This window comes from Musca domestica, unplaced genomic scaffold, assembly GCF_030504385.1.
Source record: "Musca domestica strain aabys unplaced genomic scaffold, Musca_domestica.polishedcontigs.V.1.1 45, whole genome shotgun sequence".
NCBI lineage: Eukaryota > Metazoa > Arthropoda > Insecta > Diptera > Muscidae > Musca > Musca domestica.
This window is the reverse complement of record NW_026712335.1, coordinates 1,786,060-1,813,807: the sequence shown is the minus strand read 5'-3', so window position 1 is coordinate 1,813,807 and position 27,748 is coordinate 1,786,060. Positions and strand designations below refer to the sequence as shown.

Sequence of the window (27,748 nt, the reverse complement as noted above, 5' to 3'; positions counted from 1 at the left end):
CGATTTGGTACAAACTTGGTACATCGTCATATTTTTGTCAAACTTAGATCGAGCACTTCTTCTGGTACCTCCCCCATAAAAGATCGAAGTTTTCAAAAAAATATATTTTCTGCGACTAAAGAGAAATGATAATCCGATTTTGCTCCAACTTTGCAACTCCTAATATTTGCATCAGTTCTAGGTCAGATGCGAAAATAGACAATATCGGTCCACTCCATGAAGTACCTGCCTCACAAAGGGTCAAAATGTTGAATAATTATGACTCTTATAAAATGCGATTGTCTTCATATTTCAAACACCTTAATTTTTATTAACCCAAGGTGGGGTGTTAAGATGGAATATATCGGTCTACTCCTTCTGGTATCTCCCCCTCAAAAAGTCGAAACTTTCAAAAAAAAAAATATATATATTCTGCACAGAACGAGAAAGGATAAACCGATTTTGCTCCAACTTTGCAAATCCTAATAGTTGCGTCAGTGCTAGGTCTGGTGCGAAAATGGACAATATTGGTCCACTCCATGAAGTACCTGCCTCACAAAGGGTCAAAACTGTGAATACATATAACTCTTATAAAATATGATGTAAGAGTCCGATTGTCTTCAAATTTCACACATCTCAATATTTTTATTAACCCAAGGTCTGGTGTTAACATGGAATATATTGGTCTACTCCTTCAGGTACCTCCCCCGCAAAAGGTCGAAATTTTCAAAAAATATATTTTCTACACCGAAAGAGAAACGATAATCCAATTTTGCTCCAACTTCGCAAATCCTAATATTTGCATTAATGCTACGTCAGGTGCGAAAATGGACAATATCGGTCCTCTCCATGAAGTACCTCCCCTACATAGGATTAAAATATTGAATATTTTCAAATTTTATAAAATGTGGTGTAACAGGCCGATTGCCTTCAAATTTCACGTATCGCAATAATTTTATTAGCCCAAGGTCTGGTGTTAAGGTGGAGCATATCGATCCACTCCTTCAGGTACCTCCCCCACAAAAGGTCGGAATTTTTAATACCCATTAAGCTCATACAACGCGAAATTAACATCCGATTCTATTTAGACTTGGCACATCTCAATATTTTCACCAACACAAGATGTGTTATAAAGATGATAGAGATCGAAACATTTTTTGTGGTACCTCCCCCACAATGGGTCAAAGATTTGAATAACTAAAGCATTTATAAAATCCGAAACAAGCACCTTGTTCTCTTTATATGTCACACATTCAAACACTTTTGCTAACGGAAGATCTGTTGTGAAGAAGAAGATACATCGGTCCACTCCTTCTGGTACCTCCCACACAAAAGCTCATAAAGCTCCATGAAGCTCATAAAAAGCGAAATCAACATCCGAGTCCATTCAAGACTTGGTCCATGTCAATATTTCCACCAACACAAGATCTGTTATAAAGATGGTACAGATCAGGCCATTTCTTCTGGTACCTCCCCCCCATAGGTTTCAAGATTTTGAAAACAAAACGCTCAAAGAAGGCGAAATAAGCATCTAACTCTCTTCAAATTTCAGACACACCAAAATTTTTTCTAACACAAGATGAAATTTTGCACAAATCATTTGCTTGGCCCAAGGACGAACCCTATTGAAATTGGAGATAATCGGTAAAAATTTAGATATAGCTCCCATATATATCTTCGTCCGATTCGCCTTTTATAGTGCACCAAACGTGTAATATCGGCGCGAATAGTATGGAATTTTGCACATACAACGAAATAAGGCCTGGAAAACAAGTATGCCAAATTTGATTGAAATCGGTTCAGATATAGCTATAGCTCCCATATATATTGTTAATCCGATTTGTTATTTTTGTCCTCCGCAGCCGTAATATGCACTCTGTGACAACAATATTTGGGGAAATATATCAAATACAGCTCAGAAATACCTTTGCTAAATTTTATCGAGATCGGTTCAGATTTGGACATAGCTCCCATATATAACTTCGTCCGATTTACCTTTTATTGTGCACCAAATGTCTAGTATTTACCCAAAGAGGATGAAATTTAGCACTTACGACCGAATTGAGTCTAGAAGCTAGTATGTCAAATTTGGTGAAAATCGGTTCAGATATAGCTATAGCTCCCATATATATTGTTCATCCGATTTGTTATATTTGTTACCCACAGCCGTAATATGCACTCCGTAACAACTATATTCAGGGAAATATACCAAATACAGCTCAGAAATATTTTTGCCACATTTTATCAAGATCGGTTCAGATTTGCATATAGCTCCCATATATTATCAAATGGGCAATGCAAGTCCGAATTTAAAAGATACAAATGCTTCAGCATATTTAGTCCTTTGAACATTAAATTATAATTATAATCATAGCGTGATTGATTGAATTCTCCCACAAAAACTTTTAATTGTTATGTGGAGCTCTACAAAATTAGCAAAGTGGTTTAGGGTATCATAAAGTCGGCCCCGCCCGACTTTAAGACTTTCTTTACTGGTTTTAATTAGCTTTTAATTGTGGCACTTAAATTAGATGTACGGCAGTGCAACTAAAAATCATTTTTTTTTATCATCCAACAAAACAAACAAATATAAATTGTAATATTTATACCCTACAACACTATGTGTTGGGGATATTATAAGTTTGATTGGGCCAAAAATTATGTAACACCACGAAATATTGATTTCCCATATAGGAAAGTATATATGGATCTTCCTATCTCGGCGAGCTGAGTCGATCTAGCTATGTATGTCCGTCCGTCCGTCTGTCCGTCTGTCCATGTTAATTTGTAATCACTCTACAGGTCGCAATTATGGTCCGATCCTCACGAAATTTAAAATGGAGGTGGGTCTAGGGTCAGAATAGAACCCTATTTCTTTTGGTGATGATCGCATAATATTTAGGGGTTGAAATGGACCAAAAACTGAAAAAATTCCTGATTTTGCACTTGCTCTACAGGTCGCAATTATAGACCAATCGACGCGGAATTTCGCATGTAGCTAGAGTTTAGGGCTGGCAAGAAGTCTACCCATTTGGGTGGTCATCGGATAATATTTAGCGGGTAAAATAGACCATATCTTTTTGTTGAAAAAATTCAAAATTTTTCATTAAACCGCGAATATTTTAAATCCCAACGAAATCACAAAGCCATGACAAGGTTACTTCTGACCTTTACATTGATGTTATTATCCAACAAATCGGATATATAGCAAAATATGTGCGATAAATATGTCTATCAAAGAAGATATGCTTGAAAGATCTCTTATATGTTGAGAACGGCTGAACTGATTTCGACAGTTCTCATTAATTCAGAATGGCCTCTTGGCAGAAAACATAAAACGTCTAAAAAAACGCATAAAAATGTCTCTCTAAAGATGAAAATATTGATTTTGTAAAGTTTTCTCATACTTTTTTCCATTTTGTCATATTTTTGGCATATTTTCATTTTGAATTAAACATTTGGTAATATTTCTAAAGCCAACAAAACTAAGTACTTAGGATGTCAGGATATCATATACAGATCGCATTTATGGCCCGATCCTTACGAAATTTTGCATGGAGATAAGATGAGGGTCAGAATAAAAGCCTATTCTTTTTGGAGATAATCGCCATATATTTAGGGGTTGAAATGGACCAAAAAACTGCAAAATTGTCAGCAGGTCGTAATTGTGGGGGTTACCGGACATTGCAAAAGCCAAACAGTTTTGGATGGCCATCCAAAAATATTCAATGTGTGAAGGAGTTTGCCAACTTTTATAGACAAAATACGAAAATGTCCATTCCAGTGACTTTTTGGAGAATTCACAAATACAGGAAAGACGCACTTCTGACTATTTCGTTAACGCTGATTTCGTTGAAGAATATAGTCAAATGGCTGTATATCATATAGATGCGTTTCAGTCAAAAAGCAATAATAAATGTTAATCTTTTGCCACTTTTGAGAGATTATAGGTCTTTGGGAAATATTGGTTCCAGATCTAGGAAGACCATTTACGTGCAACATCTACCAATAAATTGGAAAAGAGCAAATTAGTTTAAGTTGCTATTATCCGAAAATTAGAGAACGAAACCTGATGATTTTCTTTTATTATTTGCCACAATATCTTGTGGAATTCTCTCGAGTATCTCGCCTATATAAACTGTATCGTTTATTATAGTGTTGTAGGGTATTCAACGGTCGGCCCCGCTCGACTGTAGCCTTTGCTTACTTGTTTTTTTAATAAATTTTTAAGCTATTAAAATTAGATAAGCTAATTAGAGAAGCTTCTAATTTTTACACTTCAATTAGATTTACGCCAGTGTAACAAAAACAATTTTTTTTCTTAAATTTCCCCTCCTAATTTATGTAAAAGATTGGAAGGCAAATAAAAAAACACAGCAGGAACCTATCCAATATATTCCACACCTACAACAATGCCACCGAATTATTTTTTATTAAACGCACACCTTGAGGGGGTGAAGAAAGTGCTTTAATTTTTTTTATGAAAAAGATACCTGTCAGTTATATATGGAGATATCACCACATTTAACAAGTGTTGTATAAACAATATCTATGGCACTGTGATAACACAAAGCTGAAGGTGCCTTAACACTTGCCAGCGAAAGGTGTTTGGTAATATTTGATATCTAAACAATGATAAAATCGAAATTCTCCTTCTGCCACCAAAGCATCTATAGGTAGTAGAATCACTCCAAATAATCTTTTTTTTTTTTTTTCAAATACTGCCACAGTTTCGCTTTCTTTGCCGCCCATCAAAGAACTTCACACCTTATCAATTTGTTACTTTGGTGTTAAATTCCAAAACTTTTTTTTGTAAACCACACAGGTGCCGGAATCGAATTCACCTTTTGAGCACCATCACACTACGAATAATCAATAATAGTTTAATGGTTTACTTGGTGTTAAATTTAACACTGCAACTGAGAGAGAGAGAGAAAAAAAAGGGAAATGCCGCCACCATTCAAATCTCACCTGTAAATGTTTAAGAGCCACACCATGAGGCCGTAATCTAAAAGTGCGAATAAAAATTCCAAACCGCTCCAACTATTCTTTGTTACATTGTAAGTTGTTTACACCTGGCGGGTGTAATTACATTCAATCTTGTATTTTATGAATGGCAGAATCATTTAGTAAATCTTTAAATGTAAATATAGGCCAGTGTAATAAGAAATACAAAGTTCGGAATGGAAGGTTTTTTTCGAAGATATTAAATAGACATTTTGCATATCTTCTGCATAAGAAGCCGTTTTAACACAATGAAACTGACTGAAGACCTTTATTCAGATCCTCGGTAGTCCTTTTACCGGGTGAGATGAAAAAAAAACAGCAACAAATTTCAGACTGTTGTCATTTCTAAGCCACTCGTCCGACAGCTGTTAAAATTATTCCAGTGACAGCTCATCATATTGTTTACAAGTGTACAAAAGCATTTTGGTGAGAATTTTTCAGAAAAACAGTTATTCTTGATGGAATTCAAGCGTGATAGTGGGATTTCTTTATATTTGGCTGGAAAACCACAAGTGGCTATCGTTAGAGCACTCCAGAATTTAAATGTGAATAAACCTTTTGTGTCTTGTACCATCGTTCGTTACCGTGATACTGGTAACGTAGCCCGACGTCAAGAAAGTGGACGGAAGAAAACCGCAACATCAGCAGAAATGGTTCGAAAAGTAAAGAAGCGACTTGACCGAAACCCGCGTCGCAGTGGCGAGAGAATGGCTCGTGAGCTGAATATATCGCAATATTCTATTCGGCAAATATTGAAAAATGAGCTCGGGGTAAAGCAATTGAAATTCCAAAAAGTGCAGGAACTTACACCGCAACAGAAAGAAAATAGACTGAAAAGAGCTAAATAGTTGCTTCGCTTGGCCGACTTGGAAAGTGGTGAACTGCCGAATTTGGTCTTCTCCGATGAGAAAACATTCGTTGTCCAGCAGTTTGTAAACAAACAAAATGATCGTGTTTACTTGCCAAAGAGTTCAGCTGAAAATGTGCACCTTTGATTGGCCACCAGAACTCAAGCATCGGCCATGGTGATGGTGTGGGGCCGCCATAACAGCCGATGATCGCTCTCGCTCGTATTAATCGACCGTGGCATCAGAATAAATGCCGAATATTATCGCAAAAATATTCTGGAGGGTGTATTAAAGCCTTGGGCATGCAAACATTTTGCCCGAGGACCCCGGACATGCCAACAGGACTCAGCACCATCGCATGAATTGTTACAAAATGAGGGTCCTCGCTTTATTTCCAGCGCGCAATGGCCACCAAAATCTCCGGATACTAATCCGTTGGACTATTGTGTCTGAGAGTATTTTTGAAAGCAAGGTTGGCACTAAAAAATACCAAAGTTCACCTCAATCAAGCGCTTCGCCGGGAATTGGCTAAAATGCCGCAGAGCAACATTCGGGCAGCGTGTGACGATTTCATTGGCCGTTAGAAGGCCATAATTCGTGGCAAAGATGATCAATTCGAAAAAATCTACACTTATTTTAAAATTTGATGCTATTTCCGACATTCATTCAATAAAATTAAAAAAAAAATATATAAATTATGGCGTTTGACTTTGTTGCAGTATTTTTTTATCTCACTCTGTATATATAAAGCCGTTTTACGGAATATAGCTTCCCCAAATTAAAAACTGCAAAGAAAAATTAAAAGTTTGGGCCGGGCGAACTATGTATATGAGGTATGTGCTAATTTTTAGAAAATATTAAAAGTGTTCCACTTATAGTTGACCGAAGTATTCCATTTTCATACCTCATCCAATACAGATAAAAATATTGGTATGGGCAAAATTACAAGAAAAACAAATTTTTATATCCAACTTTATGCGAAATCATATATCCCATATTCAGCTTAGGTTTCTGGTTGAGAGAAATCTTTAGATATTACAAGTTGTAAAGAATCGCTGACTTGTTTCGCAGATTATGGCAGATAAGAGTATAGAAAATTGTGACCCTTTGTGGGTAAGGTACCAGAACGGGTTCGCAGATATACATCATCTTCACAACAGATCTTGTGTTAACTAAAAGCTTTGCATGTGTTAGTCTTGTGTTAGTAGAAATAATGGGATCTGTGAAAAGAAAACGGGATGCTTATTTCGGATTTTATAATCGTTTTGGTTATTAAAAACGTTGACCCTTTGTGGAAGAGGTACCAGAAGGAGTGGTCCGATCTCTTCCATCTTTCTAACAGGTCTTGTGTTGATAGAAATAATGAAATGTGTAAAGTCTGAATGAAATTGGAGGTTACTTTTGCGTTTTATGATCATTTTGGTTATTCGAAACTTTGATCCTTTGTGGGGTAGGTACCAGAAGAAATGGTTCGATCTAGACAATCTTTATAACAGATCATGTGTTGATAGAAATATTGAGATGTGCCAAGACTGAAGGGAATCGGATGTTAATTTCGTGTTTTATGAGCTTCATGGATATGCAAAATTTTGACCCTTTTTGGGGGAGGTACCAGAAGGAATGGACCGATATATTCCATCTTCACGCCAGACCATGGGTTAGTAAAGATATTGTGATGAAAGTAATTTAAAGACAATCGGACACTTATATCACATTTTGTAAGAGTTATATTTATTTATAATTTTTACCCTTTGTAGGGGAGGTACTTAATGTAGTGGACCGATATTGTCAATTATCGCACCTAACCTAGACCTGATGCAAATATTAGAAATTGAAAATTTGGGGCAAAATTGGATGATCTATTCTCTTTTTTGTGCTGTAAAATGTTATTTTTTGGAAAATGTCGACCTTTTGTGGGGGAAGAACCAGAAGGAGAGGACCTATATTGCCCATCTCCGAACCCGATCTATGTTTGATAATAATATTACGATGTACCGTGCTTTAACCAAATGTCCTATGATGGATGGGTTTATTTCACATTCCAAAAGAAGCATTTTCTTACACCTACGGGCCAAAGCAAATCTTTGAAGAATCTTTTACAAAGTCCTGATGTCAAAAAAAAAAAAAAAAAAAAAAAAACGTGATGAGCTATGGTGTACTGAGAAGGTATTTTTATTTAATGGAGTTCAATTTAACATAGTCTAATACAATTCATATTAAAAAATTCTATTCCATATATCAGCACAATATTACCCGCTCCCATCATGCCATTTTGCAAACATACACACGTCTTTACGCCACATCTCTGGCGTGGGCTTGGGCGCCAATTGTTTTACACACAACCGCTAAATTTAGCACAACGTTGCTTTGCTACATTTGCATTTACCTCGTCTAACCGAACAAAATACGTGCTTTGCGTTCACTATGTTTCATCATGAATTTCCATAGCTTGAAAAAAGAAAAATAATTGAAAATAATTTTCTATCACCTCCTCTCTTCTATAATTTATTTTCAATTAAAAATAATTTAAAAATTAAATTTTTTTGTTTTTTTTTTGCAATTTTGCACGTGTTGCATTTAGGTGTAATGCAACTATTCGTTGCAATATTTTGCCATGATTGATGTATGACGTATTTAAGCAAAGGCCGTGGTATGATGTGAACAAAGTTTGAGGAGTTTTTTTTGTGGTTTGACAGAGTTTGCAGGGGTGGGAATGTCATAGCGTTAAGCTGGTCAAGCACAGTTTATTGATATTTTTATGGTCTCCACCAAAAATGGGAGGTATGTTAGAAAAATTAAATACTAGTCGAAGACCCCATTCAATTTAAATTCAAAATAGATTTTGCTATGCCCGTGTGCTAAAATTACAATAGAACTTGAATTATTAATTACACTGTGTAACACAAAAAAAAAAAAATCAAACAGCTTACGAAAGTAGAGCAAGAACAAGAAGACACGTGTATCGGTGTTTTGAAAGTTTACATAGCAAAGTAACCTTAATAGTGGTGGCAAGTTCCCACCTATATTAATATTTTTTTGTAATTGATATATATATATATATATATATATATATATATATATATATATATATATATATATATATATATATATATATATATATATATATATATATATATATATATATGTATATATATATATATATATATATATATATATATATATATATTTCTTGAAATCTTGGCAATATTGGTGACAAAAAACGCAAGAATTATTTTAGAAGAAAAGTTTAATCCTCAAGCGCGTCAATAAATGGGTCTTTTTGGGATTTGTTTTCAAAATATTATTAGAAACCAATTTTAGGGTTAAAATCCTACTTTATAAGTTTATGCAAAATTCTTCTACAAAACATCATTTTAGAACAGAGACGTCCAAGAGAAAAATATTCTTCATCAAATCTCACTATTAGTCACCAAAGAAAAGAATTCAATATTTTCATGGCATATCAAAAAAAAATTGCATCTACGTTGCCAAAAAACCCCGAAAATCGTCCATATTTTTTTGATAAATTTTTCCTCGGACTTTTTTCGAGCTGATGCTTGAAAGTAACATAAAATTTAATTTTTGGCAGAAAGTGTTAAAAGAAGAAATATTCTCCACAACGTTTCATTATAAATCTCAGAATACACCATATATCTTGGTACAATAGTTTTTATGAAATTACATTCAAAATGACCTACAGAGTACCTTGGAAGAGTATTGTCTATATACAGGGTTAAATAAAAAAAAAACTGCAAGGAACCCAAACGTCAGAATTTTAATTGTTTTTTTTTTTTAATTTTATTGAAGGAAAGCAAAAAATTTCGGAAATAGCATCAGATTTTATAATAAGTTTAGATTTGTTCGAATTGGTCACCTTTGGCACGAATGGGGTATTTTGGCCCATTCTTGGCGAAGAACTTGCTTGAAGTGGTCGACTACACTTTGGTATTTTTTAGTGCCAACCTAGCCTTCCAAAATACTCCAGACAAAATAGTCCAACGGATTGGTACCCGGAAATTTTGGGGCCATTGTGCGCTGGAAATGAAGCGAGGAATCTTTGTAACCATAACGAGGAACATTTTTGCGAGCTGAGTGCAATGGTGCTGAGTCCTGTTGGAATGTCCAAGGTCTGCGTCCAAAATGTTTGCGTGCCCAAGGCATTAATACACCCTCCAGAATATTTTTGCGATAATATTCGGCATTTATTCTGATGCCACGGTCGATTAATACGAGCGGTAAGCGACCATCGACTGTTGTGGCGTCACACACCATCACCATGGACGACGCTTGAGTTCTGGTGGCCAACTGAAGGTGCACATTTTCAGCTGACCTCTTTGGCAAATAAACGCGATCATTTTGTTTGTCTATAAACTGCTGGACAACGAATGTTTTCTCATCGGAACGGAGAAAACCAAATTCGGCAGTTCACCACTTTCGGCCAAGCGAAGCAACTCTTTGGTTTTTTTGGGTCTTTTTTCTTTCTGTTGCGGTGTAAGTTCTTGCACTTTTTGGAATTTCAATGGCTTTATCCCGAGCTCATTTTTCAATATTTGCAGAATGGAATATTGCGATATGCTCACGAGCCATTTTTTCGGCCACTGCGACGTGGGTTTCAATCAAGTCGCTTCTTTACTTTTCGAACCATTTCTGCTGATGTTGCTGTTTTCTTCCGTCCACTTCCTTGACGTCGTCGGGTTACGCTACCAGTATCACGGCAACGAGCTATGGTACAAGGTACAAAAGATTTATTCACATTTAAATGCTGGAGTGTTCTAACCATAGCCATAGTGTGATTTCGTTATATTTGCCTGGAAAACGCAAATATAACGAAATCACACTATCACGCTTGAATTCCATCACGAATAACTTTTTTTCCGGAAAATTCTCACCAAAATGCATTTGTACGCTTGCGGACAATAAAATGAGCTATCGCTGGAATAATTTTAGGATCTGTCGGACGCGTGGCTTAGGAATGACAGCAGTCTGAAGTTGGTTGCGGTTTTTTCATCTCAGCCTGTATACTTTGTGGGGTCTAAAATAATTGCGAAGTTCAGTACGGAATGGAAAATTTAATATACCCATTTTCTGGTGGTGAATTTAAAATATCCCCTTTGAACGTCAGACTTTCCAACCCTGTCATAAAATTTCTCAAATATGTTTAATTGAAACATCTGTCACGAAATCCATCAACATGTGCGGATGTTGCATTCACACTTGCATAAATTGCTATATTTAGCAATTATAAAAAAATGGTTTTAAAAAAATACCAGTTTTTATTAAAAAAAATCGCACAAATAATTTATCAACAGGTGATGAACTTAATGACAATCTGTTTTCGTTTCGGAACATCTACAAGTCCTAGCCAATTAAGGGCTGGAGTAACTCCACTCATTGCCAATTTCCGCAATTAACTTATCTACATCGGGTGTGAAATTGAATTCGTTATGGATTTTTGTGTTAATTTATTTTCAGAACCGCTTTTTTGTTGTTGTTGGATTCTAGACTAGCAATGGCCATTGGAACAGCTGCTGTTTAAATATCAAGCAATCCATTTGTCTGCTATTCATGTTTAATGTATATGAAGGTGTGTCCCTCCGGAGAGCAAAAAAAGGTGTATTGCATAAAAATTGCAACATTTTTTGTAAGCGAGTAGAACAAGAGGACGGACACTCGAAGCCGATAAACAAAAAATGGATACACGACTCAATATTAATGGCAAACATTAACACCCACCTTGCCTCGAAATGCGGAAAGAACTTCTTGCCTGGTTTTTTGATAAAATCTTAAATATAAGTGATTTCTTTTGCGATGTATGTACCATTTTAGGTTTATCAAAACTAGATTTTCACAAGGTCACTTACATACAAGCCATCCACTCTCAATACATGGTGAGATGAAAAAACAGCAACCAACTTTAGACTTCTGTCATTTCTAAGGCACTCGTCCGACAGCTGCTATAATTATTTCAGTGACAGCTCATCATATTGTTTACAAGCGTACAAAAGTTTTTTGGTGAGAATTTTCCAGAAAAAAAGTTATTCGTGATGGAATTTAAGAGTGATAGTGCGGTTTCTTTATATTTGGCTGGAAAACCACAAGTGGCTATCGTTAGAGCACTCCAGCATTTAAATGTGAATAAATCTTTTGTGTCTCGTACCATCGCTCGTTACCGTGATACTGGTGGCGTAGTCCGACATCAAGGAAGTAAAACAACAATATCAGCAGAAATTGTTCGAAAACTAAAGAAGCGACTTGATCGAAACCCGCGTCGCAGTGGCCCAAAAATGGCTCGTGAGCTGAACATATCGCAATATTCCATTCGGTAAATATTGAAAAATGAGCTCGGGGTAATGCTATTGAAATTCCAAAAAGTGCAAGAACTTACACCGCAACAGAAAGAAAATAGACTTAAAACAGCTAAAGAGCTGCTTCGCTTGGCCGAAAGTGGTGAACTGCCGAATTTGGTTTTATCCGATGAGAAAAGATTCTTTGTCCAGCAGTTTGTAAAGAAACAAAATGATAGTGTTTACTTGCCAAAGAGGTCAGCTTAAAATATGCATCTTCGGTCGGCCACAAGAACTCAAGCGCCGGCCATGGTGATGGCGTGGGCCGCCATAATAGCCTATGGTCGCTCTCCGCTCTCCGTATTAATCATCAGAATTAATGCCGAATATTATCGCGAAAATTTTCTGGAGGGTGTATTAAAGCCTTGAGCATGCAAACATTTTGGCCACCGACCTTGGACATACCAACAGGACTCAGCACGAGCCACCCAAGATTGTTTACAAAATGAGGTTCCTCGCTTCATTTCCAGGGCACAATGGCCACCAAAATCTCCGGATACCAATCCGTTGGACTATTTTGTCTGGAGTATTTTGGAAGGCCAGGTTGGCACTAAAAAATACCAAACTATCGATCCCCTCAAGCAAAAGCTTGAGGGCAGCGTGTGAAGGTTTCATTGAAGGCCATAATTAGTACCAAAGGTAACCAATTCGAACAAATCTAAACTTATTCCATAATTTGATGCTATTTCCGACATTTTTTTGCTTTCATACAATAAAATTTAAAAAATGTAAAACTTATGGCGTTTGACTTTATTGCAGTTTTTTATCTTACCCTGTAAGCAAGCCATCCATGCACAATATCTAAACAGTTTTCAAAATTATTATACCCTACAACACTATGTGTTGGGGGTATTATAAGTTTGATTGGGCCAAAAATTATGTAACACCACGAAATATTGATTTCCCACATAGGAAAGTATATATGGATCTTCCTATCTCGCCGAGCTGAGTCGATCTAGCTATGTATGTCCGTCCGTCCGTCTGTCCGTCTGTCCATGTTAATTTGTAATCACGCTACAGGTCGCAATTATGGCCCGATCCTTACGAAATTTTGCATGAAGGTGGGGTTTGGGTCAGAATAGAAGAGATGATCGCTAAATGTTTAGGGGTTGAAATGGACCAAATACTGAAAAAATGTCGGATTTTGCAGTAGCTATACAGGTCGCAATTATAGACCAATCGACGCGGAATTCCGCATGTAGCTAGAGTTTAGGGCAGGGAAGAAGCCTACCAATTCGGGTGGTCATCGGATAATATTTAGCGGGTAAAATAGGCCATATAATTTGTGTTGAAAAAATTCAAAATTTTTCATTAAACCGCGAATATTTTAAATTCCGGTGAAATCACAAAGCCATGACAAGGTTACTTCTGATCTTTACATTGATGTTAACATCCAATAAATCGGATATATAGCAAAATATGTGCGATAAATATGTCTATCAAAGAAGATATGCTTGAAAGATTTCTTTTATGTCGAGAACGGCTGAACTGATTTCGACAGTTCTCATTAATTCAGAATGGCCTCTTGGCAGGAAAGAAAAAACGTGATTTTGTAAAATTTTCTCATATTTTTTCAATTTTGTCATATTTTTGGCATATTTTCATTTTGAATTAAACATTTGGTAATATTCCTACAGCTAACAAAACTAAGTAGTTAGGATATCAGGATATCATATACAGATCGTATTTATGGCCCGATTCTTACGAAATTTTGCATGGGGATAAGATGAGGGTCAGAATAGAAGCCTACTCTTTTTGGAGATGATCGCCATATATTTAGGGGTTGAAATGGACCAAAAAACTGCAAAATTGTCAGCAGGTCGATCCTCACGCACATTTGAATGGGGGTTACCGGACACAGCAAAAGCCATCCAAAAATATTCAATGTGTAAAGGAGTTTGCCAAAATACGAAAATGTCCATTCCAGTGACTTTTCGGAGAATTCACAAATACAGGAAAGACGCACTTCTGACTATTTCGTTAACGCTGATTTCGTAGAAGAATATAGTCAAATGTCTGTATCTCATATAGATGCGTTTCAGTCAAAAACCAATAATAAATGTTAATCTTTTGCCATTTCTGAGAGATTATAGGTCTTTGGGAAATATTGGTTCCAGATCTAGGAAAACCATTTACGTGCAGCATCTACCAATAAATTGGAAATGATCAAATTAGCTTAAGTTGCTATTATTCGAAAATTAGAGAACGAAACCTGATGGTTTTCTTTTATTATTTGTCACAATATCTTGTGGAATTCTTTCGAGTATCTCGCCTATATAAACTGTATCATTTATTATAGTGTTGTAGGGTATTCAACGGTCGGCCCCGCTCGCCTGTTGCCTTTGCTTACTTGTTTTGTTTTAAATTCTCTTTTTTTTTTTTTTGAAAATAATTATTCTGCAATTATGTACCATCTTAAAAATTTCCCCTCATTTTATTGCCCTTTCTTATGTATCGATCATCAATATTTTTTCTTTGCAACGTTCTTCTTTCCTGGCTTTCCAATAGCATGGTATTCGCATTTGATTCTGTTTTCATTGACATTCGAACGGAATAATATTTTTTATTGTTGTTGTTGTATAAATGAAATGGAAGATTAAATTTGCATCGATGCAATACCATAAATATTAATTAACAATTTAGCTGTGAAAGCGGCGAACACTGGCACTCGCCTGGCAACGGCGACAATTCGCATGAATCTCAAATATTTATTTGCCATTGTGCATTCATTTATTCATATTTACATACACACACATATGTACATAGCTTGAGGGGAGGGGGTTCATGTGGCAAAATGCATGCATAGTGTTAGCAGCGGAGGATTCATAAAGGGACTTGGGCTTGTAGAAACGGATCTATTTTAAGAAGAAATAATTTTACAAAAAATGAAGGCCTCCTCCTTATAGAAGATTTGTTGAAGGTCTTCTAGTATAAAAATTTCCGTAAAAGGCTTTGGAGAATCTTTTGAAGGTAATGAAGAAATTTTTAGCAAATTTTTTATAGAAAGTCTTCAAAAATTCTATAAAAATTTTGCTAAAATTTTCTCGCCTTAGAAAACATGTGAAATGTCGTATTTTTTTTTTTTTTTTTTTTTTTTTTTGATATAGAGGACCTGCTAAATGCCTTTAATCGGTAGAAGGCCTTTTTAAGGTTATTCATTTTTATAACCACTTATTATTCATTCAGCCACTAACCGGTCTTAGTCTTGGGTAATATTCGTTTTAGTATATTTGTAGGCGATCTAATCATGTCCGTCCGTACATCTGTCTACGTCGATATACCCTCCACCATACAATGATAAGCCCCATTGTTTCAATTTGTCACTCCGTTTGCAATACCTCGAAATATCCATCGGAGGAGACGCGTAACATTTTAAGTCGATTTAGCTGAGTCCGTCTGTTGAAATCAAGATAGAGTCCACATTATTTAATATTTATTATGGTATTGAAAAGGCCAATATGGGTCCACGTTCAGATGTAGCCGGTACCTCAGGATAGCTCAGGATTTTCTGCCGCAAATTGTAATTGGTTTAGCTGAAACTTTACAGTTGGGGTTCTCGGTAGGTGTGTTCTCTCCCTGCAAAAACATTTCGATTGAGATCCACTAATAGGTATAGCCCCCATAAAATGATAAACTCCGATTTTCGGTATTTTAAAGATTTTTGCCAACAATTGGCTTTGCTATTTGGGTTATTTTTATAGCCTCAGCCATATGACCACCTCAGCCATATCATTTGATACGGCCAAAACGTGAATCATCGAAATATTGACCCTAGGTCTCTTTGGTCAAATCTCTTTCAGTCGATCTGGAGGTGACCCTCCATCTGCCTGCCTGTCAGGATGGCTTGTGCGCATTATAACTCTCCAAGGGAGTAACCGATTTAATCCAAACTTAGTACATCCTAATATTTTGGACAAACATACATTGAGTTCGGAGATGGGCTAAATCGGTTCACTGCTTCTGGTACTTCTCCCCCCAAAAGGTCAAACTTTTGATAAGATTTCAGGTTAAGAGAAATATTTCGTAAAGAATCGCCGACTTGTTTCGCTAATGATAACAGACAAAGGTATTGAAAATTGTGACCCTTTTAGTGGGTGAGGTACCAGAAGGGGTTCTCAGATATATATCATCTTCACAACAGATATTGGGTTAGAAAAAATGTTTGTATGTGTGAAATTTGAAGAGAGTTGGATGCTTCTTTTGCTTTCTTTGAGCGTTATGTTTTTCAAAATCTTGAACCCTATGTTCGGAAGGCATCAGAAGAAATGATCGGATCTCTACCGACTTTTTAACAGATCTTGTGTTAAATAAAATATTGAGACATATTGAGACGTGAGAGATACCAGAAGCGGTGGACCGATATATCCCATCTTCACACCAGATGGGAAATATGAAAAAAACCGGATGCTTATTTTGGATTTTATAATCATTTTGGTTATCCAAAACTCTGACCCTTTGTGGGAGAGGTACCAGAAGGAATGGTCTGATCGCTACCATCTTTATAACACATCTTCTGTTGATAAAAATATTTAAATGTGCTGAGTTTGGAAGGAATTGGATGCCCATTCCGCGTTTTACGGGCTTCATGGCTATTCAAAATTTTGACCCGTTGTGGGGGAAGTACTAGAAAGAGTGGAGCGATATATTCTATCTTCGCACCAGACTTTGGGTTATTGAAAATATTGTGATGTGTGCAATTTGAAGACAATCGGACTCTTACATCACATTTTATAGGAGTTATAATTATTCCAAATTTTGATCCGTTTTTGGGGAGGTACTTGAGGAAGTGGACCGACATTGTCCATTTTCGCACCTGGCCTAGCACGGATTCAAATATCAGGATTTTCAAAGTTGGAGCAAAATCGGATTATTCTTTCTCTTTCTGTGCATTTTGACCCGTTGTGGGGGATATACAGGAAGGAGTGGACCGATATTGCCCCTCTTCAAGCTGGATCTAATTTTAACAATAATATTACGAGGTACCGTCCATATGTTTTCCATAGCATTAATAAAATGAATAGAATTTCTAACAAAAAAAAAGTTGTTATAAAAAATGTAAAATATAAACACTTTTTCTGTCATGACAATATTTATTGGCATTTATTTATATTTTTTTCCAATTCAAAGACAAGCTATTGATTTAAATAAATTGTGTTCTGTGTTCCTTACAATTATTCTCCTCGGACATGAAATTCTTAATTTTATGACAGATGTAATTTTGTTTTAATTCGAACAACGACAACTGGTTCTCACAACCGACAAATGAAATATTGACAAAGAACTTGCTTCGAGTGCCTCATGTCATATTTTTAATAAATAAAACAAAAAAAAAAAAATGAAAATAAATAAAGGCGCCAAATGCATTTCAAAACATTTGCATATTTAGCCGAAGCGAAAGCCCAAGCCCTGTTACTGAATTGCTGAATAAACATTCATTTGTGTTTGAGTTGGCTTATTAATTAATCGGTTTTTTTCTCGTTGCTCTTTCATTGTCTTGTGGACACTTGCAGATAATTATGTTTGCATTTTTTATGATCGACTGGCTGCTTGACTGACTGACTGCCTCTTTGAGACAATTGGCTGCAGACTGAAATTGCGGAGAAAATTGCAGAGTTGAATGGCTGACGTTTGTCTTTTTTTTTTATTGACTTGTAAAAGTAGCGTAATTAAATGTTTATTGTTTATTTGTCAACGGCGCTCATAAACAAATTGTAATTTACAATTGCAATTAAGATTTAGCATTGAGTCTGGTCAGGCACGCTTTTTTGCTGGCACGGTTTTTGCTGTTAAGATGTTGTTTGATATGGATAGCAATTATTTGATTTTAAGAGGATTTTTTTTATTTAAACTTTAAAATGGTTAAAAAATGGACAAGTATTTAAGACTTTTGTAGAAGACCATTTAATGGGCATTCCATAGAGAGAATCATTTTCATACCCTGGGACATATGGCCAGAGAGTGTATATTTGATTACATAAGGCCAAAACGTGCCTCATCGAAATAACGGTTTTAGACCCTATGTTTCTTTGGACCAAATCCGTTTCAGGACATTTGGAGTCGATCTATGGATCGCTCACGATAACTCTAAAGGAATTTTTCCATCCTTGGTATATCGTAATATTATTATCAAACCTAGATCGAGTTCGGAGATGGGTACCTAGTAAATCTAGTATTTGCATCAGTTCTAGTTCATGTGCGAAAATTTACGATTCGGTTCACCCTCTTAAGTACCTCCCCACTAAAGGTCAAAATTTTGAATTTCCTTCAAATTACACACATCACAATCATTTTATTAACCCATCTAGTGTGAGGATGAAATAAATCGGTCCACTCCTTCTGGTACCTCCCCCACATTTTGAATATATATGAAGCACATAAAATACGAAACTAGCGATTCCATTCACACTTGGCATATCTCAATATTTCCATCGACACAAGATCTGTTATAAAGATGGTGGAGATCGGGGCATTTCTTCTTGTACCTCGTTAGAGCACTCACATTTAAATGCTGAAATGTGAATAAATCTTTTCTGTTTCGTACCATCGCTCGTAACCTTGCTACTGGTAGCGTAGCCCGACGTCAAGGGAGTGGACGAAAGAAAACCACAAGAAAACCACGGAAGAAAACCACAACATCAGCAGAAATTTTGCGAAAAGTACAAAAACGACTTGATCGAAATCCGCGTCGCAGTGGCCGAAAAATGGCTCGTGAGCTGAATATATTGCAATATTCCATTCGGAAAATATTGAAAACTGAGCTCGGAGTGAAGTCATTGAAATTCCAAAAAGTACAAGAACTTACACCCCAACAGAAAGAAATTAGACTCAAAAGAGCTTAAAAGTTCGTTGTCCAGCTGTTTGTAAACAAACAAAATGATCGTGTTTACTTGACAAAGAGGACAGCTGAAAATGTGCAGCTTCTGTTGGCCAACAGAACTCAAGAGCCGGCCTTGGTGATGGTGTGGGCCACCGTAACAGCCGATGGCTGCTCTCAGCTCGTATCAATCGAATACAAAATTGAGCACGCAAAGATTCGGCCGCATACCTTGGACATTCCAACAGGACTCAGCACCATCGCATTCAGCATGCGCCACCCAAAAATGGTTACAAAATTAGGTTCCCCGCTTCATTTCCAGCGAACAATGGGCACCAAAATCTCCGGATTGCAATCCGTTGGACCATTGTGTCTGGAGTATTTTGGATAGCAAGGTTGGCACTTAAAAATATCAAAGTGTCGATCACTTCAAGCAATCGCTTCGCCAGGAATACCTCATGCAAAATACCGCAGAGCAATATTCGGGCAGCGTGTGACGGTTTCATTGGCCGTTTGAAGGCCATAATTCGTGCCAAAGGTGACCAATTCGAACAAATCTAAATTTATTCTAAATTTTGATTCTATTTCTGACATTTTTTTCCTTCAATAAAATTAAAAAAGATGTAAAAATAATGGCGTTTGACTTTGTTCAGTTTTTTTATATCACCCTGTATATCCAGAATTGAAGAAGATTTTCTAAAATTAGAAAGTTTTTGAATGTCTATTCCAGGTAGGAAACCATACGAAGGTCCTTCTGAGTCTCGATTTAAATAGAAGACCTTCTGAGGGTCTTTCATTGATAGAAGGACTTCATTGGAAATGTGTACTAAAATTGTACAAAAAGTACTAGTGCTTGAAATGAAAGAGCTGGAATTCTGAAATTAGATATTGAGCTCTCTGTTGGAATTTATGTTTGAGATTTAGCGACTGCTTGGAAATGCGTCCTAATAAAATAAAAGTACGTAAAGTTCTAAACGGTACTAAATTGGGTAAAGGTGAGGGAATAGTGCTGGAATGCTGAAATTTGATATTGAGCTGTTTGTTGGTATCTGGGATTGAGATATGGAAGTTGTTTTGGAAATATGTACTATAATTGTACGAAAAGTTCTAAATAGTACTAAATTTGCTATTAGGTGAGGGAATAGTGCTGGAATCCTGAAATTTGATATTGACCTCTCTGTTGGTGTCTGGGATTGAGATATGTAAATATGTACTAAAATTGTACGAGAAGTACTAAATGGTACTAAACAGGTTATTAGGTGTAGGGATAGAGCTGGAATCCTAAAATTTGATATTGAGTTCTCTGTTGGTATCTGTGTTTGAGATTTGGCGGCTGTTTGGAAATGCGTCATATATTTGTACGAAAAGTACTAAATGGTACTAAATTGGGTATGGGTGAAGGAATAGAGGTGGAATCCTGAAATGTTACATTTAGATTACTTATGGTACCTGTGTTTTAGATTTGAGTGGCTGTTCGAAAATGCGTTCTTTGTTTTTACGAAAAGTACTTAGTGGTACTAAATTAGGCGTTGGGCTAAGGAATATAGCTTGGATCCTGAAAATTGATATTGAGCTCTCTCTTGGTGTTAGGAATTGAGATATGGAACTTGTTTTGGAAATATGTTCTAAAATTGTACGAAAAGTACTAAATGGTACTAAATAGAGTATTAGAGGGAAGGATAGGTCTGGAATCCTGAAATTTAATATTGAGCTCTCTCTTAATATCTGGGATTAATTTATGGTGGTGGTTCGGAAATGCGTCCCATATTTGTACGAAATGTGCCGAATTGGGTATGGGTGAATAAATAATGAACTCTCTCTTGGTGTCTGGGATTGATATATGGTCGTGGTGTTCAAATGTGTCCTAGATTTTTACGAAATATGTCTTTCTATTTGAAAAAGTGCCCTGTATTTGTACAAAAAGTACTAAATGGTACTGTATTTTGTTTTGGACGAATAATTAGGGCTGATATCCTGAAATTTGATTTGGCAGTGGTTTTGAAATGCGTCCTTCATTTGTACGAAAAGTACTAAAAGGTACTAAATTAGAATCCTGAATTTTGACTTTTAGGTACAAGGACTTTTTATCAATAGAAAATCCATTGTAGGGCTTTACCGGACCGGTCGATCGGTCGGTATTTTAGTCGATCCAGTATTTGATTAGAATTTTAATTCCAAATAAATTTACCCCCCAAATATTTCAAAAACTACATGACTACTACTTACTTTTCCATATCTTTGGCATCCATGGGGGGATTGCGATTAATAACATTCGTTTCGAAGGGATCCTCAGTGGTGGTCTTCGACGATGGCGGTGGTGCATCGGTAACTGGTCCCGTTGAATAACCCCGTCGCGCCGGTATTATTGCCGGTGGTGGCAATGTTGTAGTTGTGGTTGTCGGCCGCCGTGGTGGCACATATCCGCCACGTCTGGACCAATCGGGAATTATACGCTTGCCGGTGGCACTGACAAACTCCACATCGTCACTGTTATCATCACCTTTGCCCGCTGCATGATTCGATGGCAACAACGAGTTATAGGTGTTTGTGTGGATGTTGTAGGTGTTGTAGGCCCATTCGTCGCGTGCATTGCGTCTGGCGTTGAAGCGTCGCTGAACGGCTCGATTATAGAAGTCATCCTGATTTAAACGTTTCAATTTTGTTGCGTTGAAATTCTTTGGTAAATTTACGGCAGCATCGATTAGTTCTACTTGGGATGTTAGAGATTTGGTTTCTAATTTCCTCGACTGCCTGTGGTTGTGTGGGGATGTGGTGATGGCTGATGAAGATGATGGTGATGAAGACGCCGCCGCTATGGCAACTCCTGGTGTTGTTATGTGATGCCTTTGTTGTTGTTGTTGCGATCTTGCCGTTGGCTGTTGATTTAAATTCTGATGCAGATGCAGATGCGGCCGATGTTGATGGTGATGATTGTGATTCCTGTTGTGCGGATGCTGCTGCTGCAGATGATGTTGATGGTGTTGATGATGGCTATGCGGATGTGTATTGTGACGTGTATGATGTTGTGTAGTTTGTTGCAAATGTTGTGACGCCTGTTGCTGCTGCTGCAGCTGTTGTGTTCTTGTGTCTACGGATTCAGCTAAAACCGTTAATAGACCACATAATACCACAAATATTATGTGGCTAAAAGCATTTGAGAGTTTCATTTTTGTTGTTGTTGTTGTTTTTTAATTATTTTTATTTCTCTTTGGCAGGTATTTTGTGGTATTCTCTTCTGTGTTCTGTGACTTGTTTAGCAATGGAGATCGACCACAACTGGTGCCCGAGGTGGAAGCTGCGGTTTAATTGACTGCGTTGAAATTTATCCTGCAATGGAGAATAAATGAGAATTTATTTTATTAAAAGCTTTTTACTGAAATTTGAGAATATACAAAGATAAATATTTGAAATCGATATTTTTTTATAACCTACAGCATAGTATATTTAGTTCGTCATTCATGTCATTACAACGAAAAAATCTGGTGAAATTAAATGGAAAACATACTTGAAATCGGAGTTATACAGGGTTGCCCATATTCGACGGACCTTTGGGCCCTTTGGGCCCATTCCAATCGACGAGGCTTGTCCGCAGGCAACATTCTTCGAGTCAATTGAATTTTGTACGGGAACAAATGCAAATCAATGCGAATAATCCGTTGTAAAGTGGACCGAGCCATGCCCAACTGCTCAGAACGCCGTTTTTGGGATGTTCTTGGGGACCTCTCAACACTGGCTCGTACGGCAGCGATATTCTCGGCCGATCGCCTTGGTCGACTTTTATATGGCCTCTTCGGATTAGAAAGAGCCTTAGCGCTCTCGTGGCGTGTATTGGTTGATGGTAAAAATCTGCTTGGACTGACGCTTCAAACGCGGTATGTCATTAAGCGATGTGACATCTCTGTCGAAAGTTATGGCGTTGTCAGATGGGTCCGTCGAATATGGGCAACCCTGTACATACAAGAGGGCCATATCAATATGTAGATCGATATGACCGATTTTCTATTTAAATGATTCTGAAAGAAGTCCTAAGATTCTTATCATATTTCAAATCGCTGCATATACAGGGTGAGATAAAAAAATCTGCAACAAAGTCAAACGCCATAATTTTTATATTTTTCTTTTTTTTTAATTTAATGAATGAAAGCAAAAAATATCGGAAATAGCATCAAATTTTAGAATAAGTTTAGATTTGTTCGAATTGGTCAGATTTGAAACAAATTACGGCGTTCAAACCGTCTCTCGCTGCCCGAATGTTGCTCTGCGGTATATTGGCCCCTTACCGGCGAAGCGCTTGCGTGAGGTGGCCTACGACACTTTGGTATTTTTTAGTGCCAACCATTCTTTCCAAAATACTCCAGACACAATAGTCCAACGGATTGGTATCCGGAGATGGTGGCCATTGCGCGCTGGAAATGAAGCGAGGAACCTCATTTTGTAACCATTCTTGGGTGGCGCGTGTTGAGTCCTGTTAGAATATCCAAGGTCTGCGGCAAAAATGTTTGTGTGCCCAAGGCTTAAATACACCCTCCAGAATATTTTCGCGATTACATTCGGCATTTATTCTGACGCCACGGTCGATTAATACGAGCGGATAGCGACCATCGGCTGTTATGATGGCCCACACCATCACCATGGTCGGCTCTTGAGTTCTGGTGGCCAACCGAATGTGCACATTTTCAGCAGACCTCTTTGGCAGGTAAACACGATAATTTTGTTTGTTTACAAACTGTTGGACACCGAATGTTTTCTCATCGGAGCGGAGAAAACCAAATTCGGCAGTTCACCACTTTCGGACAAGCGAAGCAACTTTTTAGCTCTTTTGAGTCTACTTTCTTTCTGTTGCGGTGTATGTTCTTGCTCTTTTTGGAATTTCAAAGGTTTTACCCAGAGCTCATTTTTCAATATTTGTCGAAAGGAATATTGCTATATGTTCGGCTCGCGAGCCATTTTTCGGCCACTGCGACGCGGGTTTCGATCAAGTCGCTTCTTTACTTTTCGAACCATTTCTGTTCTGATGTTGCTGTTTTCTTCCGTCCACTTCCTTGACGTCGGGCTACGCTACCAGTATCACGGTAACGGGCGATGGTACGAAACACAAAAGATTTATTCACATTTAAATGCTGGAGTGCTCTAACGATAGCCACTTGCGGTTTTCCAGCCAAATATAAAGAAATCACACTATCACGCTTGAAATCCATCACGAATAACTTTTTTTTCTGGAAAATTCTCACCAAAATGCTTTTGTACGCTTGTAAACAATATAATGAGCTGTCACTGGAATAATTTTAACAGCTGTCGGACGAGTGACTTAGAAATGACAGCAGTCTGCGGTTGGTTGCAGTTTTTTCTTCTCACCCTAGTACACATTTCCAACCATAGTTCACATGAAAAGCGATCCCAATACCAAATTTTAGATTTCAAGCTCTATCTCGTCTCCCAATTTTAAATTGTACGAAATATAGTACTATTTAGTACTTTTCGTGCAGTTGTAATATATGTATTCAAAACCGCTTCTTTATCACAAACCTACCACCAAACAGGGAGTCCAATACAAAATTCCAAACATGTCAGCTTCATCCGTTCACCCTAACCTAAGAACTATTCCAAATTTAGTACCATTTAGTACAGTTCGTACACTTTCCCGAACCACCTTCATATATCAAACTTACTTTCCAACCGTGACTCTCGAATCAAATTTCAAGTTTTTAGCTCTATCTATTTACATAGTACCATTTTTGAAGTTTAGTACCATTTTAGAACTTTTCGTCATCTTTAAGTTGGGATTTCCAAAAAACTCTTTGGTCTATCTACCCTGCACTCCATCCTGTGACTCTCATTCAGATTCTAGCTCCTTTCGTTTGTCCAACATCAAGTAACCAATTTTTTTTTATATTTTAGTACTTTTCGTACCCTTTTAGTACGAATTTCCAAAAAGCCAGCCAACGCACCATTTCCACTGCAAACATTCCCTCCAACTTTGCCAAACAAAAAAACCAAAACCACAAACAAATATTTTTCTTTTTTTTTTGTATCTAAGGTCAGGACTACAAATTTCGCTGAATTGCAAATTTATTAGTCACTTCCTCGAATGAACGACAGAGTGAATCAAAAACACTCATCTCATAAATTATTCAGGCACGTTTCCATGGTATCCAATAAATGTTGGTTCCCACAGATTCCCAGAAATACGGTTATGTGAAAATCACTTCAGAAATATGTCAACATTAATAAAGCTCCATTGCCTGGCTAAATGACCTTGCCTGCAATGGAGCCAAATCAAAGCCAACGAAAAAAAAAAGATGCCAACAAAGTTTGGGACATCAAAAAAAGAAAAAAAAAAATAAACAGCATAACGAAAAAGATTTGAAACAATCTTCCTCCAACAATGGCTCAGGCAAAAGAACGGCAGCAGCAGCGCCATCACCACCAAATATTGATTAGAAAAGCATTAAATCATCATCCATGTCGGCGTTGTGGCCATCGTCGTAGCCGTCCCCTGACATTCGTAGAATAAAAGCAAAATGCAATCAAAACAATCAAAGATAACAACCACAAATTAAAGTTTTATAAAAAAAAAAAAAACAAGAAACATTTTGGGTTTATTTTCCTCTTCTTCCTTCCATCCTTTCGAATAGAGGTTTATGAATTTTTGATTTCAAAAATAAAAAATAAATCCTAGCGGATTTCGATAAATTGTCACTTCGTGTGTGGTTCGATGCGAGTCTGTGTGAGTGTGCGTTTCGGTTTTGCCTGAATAACTTTGGTTTGATATCTATCTATAACCCGTGGCTTAGAATGGGCCTGGCTGCAGCTGTCTGTCGGTCTGTCTGTGGGTCTGACTGCTTGGCAATGAACTTCAATTCATTTGAATCATCTGCACCCATCAAATGCTTGCAACCTTTTGTGGTTAGTTGGAAAAACTCGGTAGATTCACAGGCCTTGGTAAGTTGGAGCATACAGAGATGGGGGTGGGGATGTAGACAGGGCCCAGACAATTAAACCACAACCAAACTAGCATAAATCAATATTAAGAAAATGCAAATATATAATTCATTTGAACGGTTGAGTTGAGTTGAGTTGGGTTAGGTTAGACGCAACCAGGCGACCATTCGAACATGTATATAGGAAATGAAGAACATGTCGGTTGTTCCTGTATCATGAATTATTCATAATGACTCATTGTAGTGTCTCGTTTTGTAAATATATTATTTTTTACCGTGGTTTCGGATTCGCGTCCTGAAATTCCAGCACCACCATTTTCAATATTTAATTTTCTCATTTTGAATAACTACTAGAACTGATTTTTTTAGCTAGAAAAAGTCAATTCTGTGTAACTAAGTATTGAATTAAGTCATTCTGTAATAAGTTAACGACGAAATTATCGAGCTCGACACTTGCAATACCCGAAGTCATTACAGGAAAAATTTTGCAAATTATAAAAGTAGAGCTAAAGACAAGTTAAAAAGTATCAGTCGGTTTTGCAGACAGGTATATGCCCTCAAGCAATGTTCGATTATTAAAATATATTTTGACTTCTGTTATGATTATTCAAATTGTAGACCACCTATGGAGTAGGTTCCGAAGAAATGGGCCAATATTGTCCATTTCGTATCGGACTTTAATAGATATGATATAAATATTGCGATGAGCCAGGTTTGGACTAGATCGACTACTTCCATCACATTATATGAGGTATCTGATAATTTTTAGAAAATGTTAAAATGTGTGTGAGACATCCAGAACTGCAAGAGCGTAAAAATTTTTCAAGAAATTTTTCTGGTTGAGAGAAATATTTAGATATAGCAAGTTGTAAAGCATCGATGACTTATTTCGCAAATTATGACAGATAAAAACATTGCAAATTGTGATCCTTAGTGGGCGATGTACCAAAAGGGGTTCGCAAACATCTATCATCCTCACAACAGACCTTGCGTAAGCAAATATGTTTGTATGTGTGAATTTTAAAAAGATCTTGATGCTTTTTTCGCCTTCTATGAGCGTTTTGTTTTTCAAAATCTATAACCCTATGTGAGGCAGGTACCAGAAGAAATGGTCCGATCCCTACCATATTTATAACAGATCTTGTCTTGACGAAAATATCGAGAAGTAACAAATTTGAATGGAATCGGATGTTAATTTCGCGCTTTATGAGCTTCGAGGATATTCAAAAATTTAAACATTTTGTAGGAGAGGTACTAGGAGTAGTGGACCGATATATTCCATCTTCAGACCAGACCTTGAGTTAACAAAAATATTAGAACGTTGAAAGAGCAAAATCGGTTCATCTACTTTTCAGCGCAGTAAAATAGTTCCTTTGAAAATATCGACCTTTTGTGGGGATTTAGCAGAGTGGAGCGATGTTGCCCATCTCCGAAATCGATCTAGGTTTGATAATAATATGGCGGTGTACCAAGTTTGGACCAAATCGTATACTCCCTTCGAGAGATATACAGTGTGAGATGAAAAAACTGCAACCAACTTCAGACTGCTGCCATTTCTAAGTCACTCGTCCGACAGCTGTTAAAATTATTCCAGTGACAGCTCATTATATTGTTTATAAGCGTATAAAAGCATTTTGGTGAGAATTTTCCAGAAAAAAAGTTATTCGTGATGGAATTCAAGTGTGATAGTTTGATTTCTGGCTGGAAAACCACAAGTGACTATCGTTAGGGCACTCCAACAGTTAAATGTGAATGAATCTTTTGTGTCTCGTACCATCGCTCGTTACCGTGATACTGGTAGCGTAGCCTGACGTC

General features: G+C 37.0%; 1 protein-coding gene across 1 annotated transcript in view; it reads right to left on the bottom strand.

Moving 5' to 3' along the window:
- The window catches only part of LOC101896692 (uncharacterized), a 165,417-nt gene that overhangs the window by 73,804 nt on the left and 63,865 nt on the right, over nt 1-27,748 (bottom strand). Inside the window, exon 3 of the mRNA XM_059127483.1 lies at nt 21,219-22,319. Within this exon, the coding sequence (XP_058983466.1) occupies nt 21,219-22,159 (941 nt within the window). The 5' untranslated portion in view covers nt 22,160-22,319. The remainder of the gene's footprint in view (nt 1-21,218; nt 22,320-27,748) is intronic.